The 3,908-nt window shown below is 46.3% G+C and overlaps 3 protein-coding genes across 3 annotated transcripts; 2 read left to right on the plus strand and 1 right to left on the minus strand.

Moving 5' to 3' along the window:
- Window positions 1-947: 947 nt before the first annotated feature.
- On the plus strand, window positions 948-1,328 carry H257_08775 (hypothetical protein; the record flags this gene model as incomplete). Its single annotated transcript, XM_009834814.1, has 3 exons — window positions 948-953; window positions 1,009-1,152; window positions 1,197-1,328. 3 exons carry the CDS (start codon window positions 948-950, stop codon window positions 1,326-1,328), a joined length of 282 nt encoding a protein of 93 aa, XP_009833116.1.
- Window positions 1,329-1,373: 45 nt separating this feature from the next.
- H257_08776 (hypothetical protein) lies at window positions 1,374-2,120 on the plus strand (the record flags this gene model as incomplete). The annotated part of the gene is made up of 1 exon (XM_009834815.1): window positions 1,374-2,120. One exon carries the CDS (start codon window positions 1,374-1,376, stop codon window positions 2,118-2,120), a length of 747 nt encoding a protein of 248 aa, XP_009833117.1.
- Window positions 2,121-3,168: 1,048 nt separating this feature from the next.
- On the minus strand, window positions 3,169-3,324 carry H257_08777 (hypothetical protein; the record flags this gene model as incomplete). Its single annotated transcript, XM_009834816.1, has 1 exon — window positions 3,169-3,324. One exon carries the CDS (start codon window positions 3,322-3,324, stop codon window positions 3,169-3,171), a length of 156 nt encoding a protein of 51 aa, XP_009833118.1.
- Between the last annotated feature and the right edge of the window lie 584 nt (window positions 3,325-3,908).

Raw genomic sequence — 3,908 nt, forward strand, 5'->3', positions numbered from 1 at the left:
TGAAGTCTACGATCATGCGTGCCACTCGCAAAATAGATTAACGACGTGGTTGTTGTCTGAGGAGTCTATTTCGATTCGTAATGAGGTATTGTGAGGGAATACTTTCACAACTGTCGTGTTTTGGTCAATTTCGTGTTTCACCAAAGTTTATCACCGTCACAGTCATCCAAAGTCATGACTTCACCGAAACCCCGAAACCCTCACTGTCAATTGTCATGAGATTCTGTTCAGGTTCACCCAAAGTTCTATTTTCGGGGTTTCGGGGTTTCGGGGTTTATTAGGAGATTACTGAACGTTCTTGTGACCAATCAGTGTTCTTGGAAAACATCGAGTGATTTCCGAAAATAGTGAATGACTGATAAATCAATAACCGTACACGAGATGATCGAGGGACCAATCCCCTAATCGATCGCTGCAAAATGACTCGGTCATAAATTAGTATCCGGATGTCTGACCAGTCATGAAAGTCCATCCAAGAACACATGGGTGTACTTGGAATGTAATTGCACTGACTGGAGGCTTGATCATACGTCAAGAGGTCTATTGTACAGTAGTGTTCTGTTCCTGCAGTGTACTAGACCACTGAACCAGTAACTTAGGTACTGATGAAATAGTAGAATGTATTGGATATATTTAGTGGTATACAAAATACAATATGTTTGCTGCTCAAAAATCCCTGTCTTCGTAATTAACCCTATATTTTAGTAAATGATCGATAACTACGGCAGAGATCGAGAAACCTCGTAATTCGTCAATCTATTGATCAGTAGATGGGGTTCATGATCAAAGATGCAAATATAGAGGTATATCTCCATCTGCGATTAGGACGCGCTTTAATTGGTCGACACGATTTAGCGCCAAAACAACAACAACAAGTCCTATCCATTCGTCTTGCAAGTCCCCAGCACGAATAACTTGTAATACACAACACCACTCAGTGTCTTGCCATGCGCGTGGAAGACCAGTTCAGCGTCGGATAGACTGCATCTCCAACAAAGTCTGGTTGAGTACGGCGAAGCAGCCGACGAAGACAACGACGTCCAAGATGCCAACAACGAATTAATGGACAAGGTCATTGAAGAGGCTGGTGATGAAGCGTTCCGCGTGTTGACAAACTTCACTCCAAACGAATTCGACATCATCTGGGCCAACGTGGAGCGTGCAATGAATTCGAAGTGGTTTGAAGGTCGAGGAAGAAAGTCCAAGATGACGCCCAAGGATGTTTTACCCTGACTGTTCTCAAACACTACCAGTCCTGGGAGAAGCATGCCGTTGATTTCGACCTGAAAGCGCCAACGTTGGAGAAGATCGTCGTCAAAGTTGTGTAATTGTGCTCACCGATCCTGTACCACACGTTCGTGACAATTCCGACGATGACGAGCCTGGGCCAGAAGTTTGTGCACTACCCGTACGCGTTGTATGCGACGGACGTCAAGTTCCAGCCTTCCCACCGACCATCCGGAAGGTTCGGGGAGCAGAAGCACTATTTCAGCGGCAAACATAAGCTGTATGGTCTGAAGATAGAAGCGTCTGTCTCACCTGACGGTCGTCTTGTCGATATGAGCCCTCATGTGCCGGGCTCTGTGGCCGATTTGACGTTGATCCGCAACCGCCTTGACGAACACCAACGATTCCTCTCTAAGGAAGCAAGTAAGTCCATGATCAACGACAAAGGTTACATCGGCCTTGCGGCGTCGTTGCGTGCTATACACCCGAAGAAGAAACCTACCGGTGGCGCGCTGGACAGGCATGACCTTGACCGGAACAAGGAGGTGTCCTCGGATCGCGTTATTGTTGAGAACTTCTTCGGCCGAGTCAGCATGTTGTGGAAGGTGTCCTATGCAACGTTCGTTTGGGGTGAGAAGCTGTATGATGACATCCAGCGACTTACATTCTCGCTGACCAACTTACATGCCTCGCTGCTGCCATTGAGATTGGAAGACCACGACAGCTACCGAGCTGCAATGGCGCGGTACAAGCGTATGGCGGCGGAGAACACGACGAAGCGCGCTGCAGCTCAACGTCGCTACGTGCAGCGCCGAGCGGAACGACTTGCTGCCAGTGCAGCACGTGCTGATCGCGTAGTCTTCACGTCACCTTCTGTGAATCGCCGTCGTTGAGTTTTGGATGACGCGAATATAATTACTTGCTTATTGTATGTAATTATAAATAAGGAGTATATTTTTTGTTATTAATGTTCGGTCCTAGTTTCCGAATTGCTTGATTTTAGTTGACAGTGAACTGGGAAAGAACTCGACACAGTTGCACACAACAACATATAAGAGTTTGTAAGTCACCCATCCAGACAAGTTCGAATATTATTTTGTCATACAACACTCGTCTGATAAAATACGAAAAATTCAATTGATGTGATTCGCCACAGCACCACAAAAATATTCAAATTCCACAAGTGAGTCCACAGGACTCCAAAACAAACCCATACAAAATCCAACATAACAAATAATTCACTTAAACAAAAACAAAATCCACCAACAGGTAGCCAAACATCAAAGGAGTCAAATGCAACAGTCAAAAACCATTAAATCCTCACCGTTCGCCCAATAAACTCAATTGAAGTATATTTTAAAAAAATTGGTCCTGCAGGGCTTACTTGCTTCTCTCATGGATGGCTCGCATCGCTCGCGAGGGACGCGTGGCAGTGCTTTTTCGAACGACCTTTTCACCGCAGACTCACTTAAACTTTCCCATGCCTTGATCGTGCGTTCAATCATCTTCATTCTCTTCTCTTCCGCAGACTTCACCGGCTTCTCCTGTAGCCACAAAGCGCGAAGCTTGGCCTTCAGTGGCCCCATCACGCCAATGTCACGAGGCTGGGACACGCTTGTTGTGTTTGGCGGCAGCGGCTCCAAGAAACCATACAGCTCTTCTTCGACAGTGCGCCGCGACGTGTAAGAGACATGAGTAGCGAGGTTGTCTACCAGCAGGACTGACGGGCCAACCAGCTCATACTTCAACACCTCCTTGAGGTAATATACCCGCACACTCTCATACATCCAAGCTCTTTCTTGAACCAAGAGGTATCTGTCGGCTCGAACGGCCTTCATGAAGGCCAACAAGTCGTTGGTGAATTGCATGGCGACAGGTCTCCCTTGACCACCAAGCGTCAAGCACCGTTTGTTGCGTTCGGTGGTGAGGTATGCGTCCTTCTTACTCAGGCATGTCAGCCAAGTTGTGCGTGGAATACCTTCTAGCAGAAATAGCCTTATCCGAGAGATTTGTATTCCCATAGGCCATGAATAGCTTGATGCGCATGTCGAGGTTGTACCGCCTTTGGATTCGCTGGGGAAGCAGCGGGGCAGGCATTTCAAAGTTTGAACGTTTCGGTGTTTCCAAGGCAGACCAATCACAGACCTTAAATTGAAGTCACTAATCCAATCAAGTTATGATGTGCTTTTTTGCGTTTTTTTTCTTTGTCATGTGGATTGCATATTTTTATTCGAGTGCAACTGTGTCGAGTACTTTCCCAGTTCACTGTACCACCTCGTGAAATATACTACTACAGTAGTCCCCCGGAATAAGGAACCCACCATAAATCTATATCCTCTCAGAAAACATAATTTTGCGTGCAAATCAGTCATAAAATCCGAGAGGTATATTCAACTTCTAAATTTACCACGCAAATAATGTAACACATGTTGGCGACACTCACACTTGGACTCAGCATGCCGTCGCCGTTGTCGCGGCTACGATTGACAATCGAGCAGAAGCGTACACTGTTAACTGTAAAGCAGCATGAGTCACGCGCTGCCATGAAAATAGTTGAGTTGCGTCGAAGGGCTCGTTTAGCATTTGGCCTTTCACGTGACCCTCTTAATTCGACAATGTCACGGTTGCAACCTGAGACAAAACACACACCAACAAACACGTTTCATCCTTTTTAAAGGTTA

This window comes from Aphanomyces astaci (genome assembly GCF_000520075.1).
Source record: "Aphanomyces astaci strain APO3 unplaced genomic scaffold supercont1.20, whole genome shotgun sequence".
Classification (NCBI taxonomy): domain Eukaryota; phylum Oomycota; class Saprolegniomycetes; order Saprolegniales; family Verrucalvaceae; genus Aphanomyces; species Aphanomyces astaci.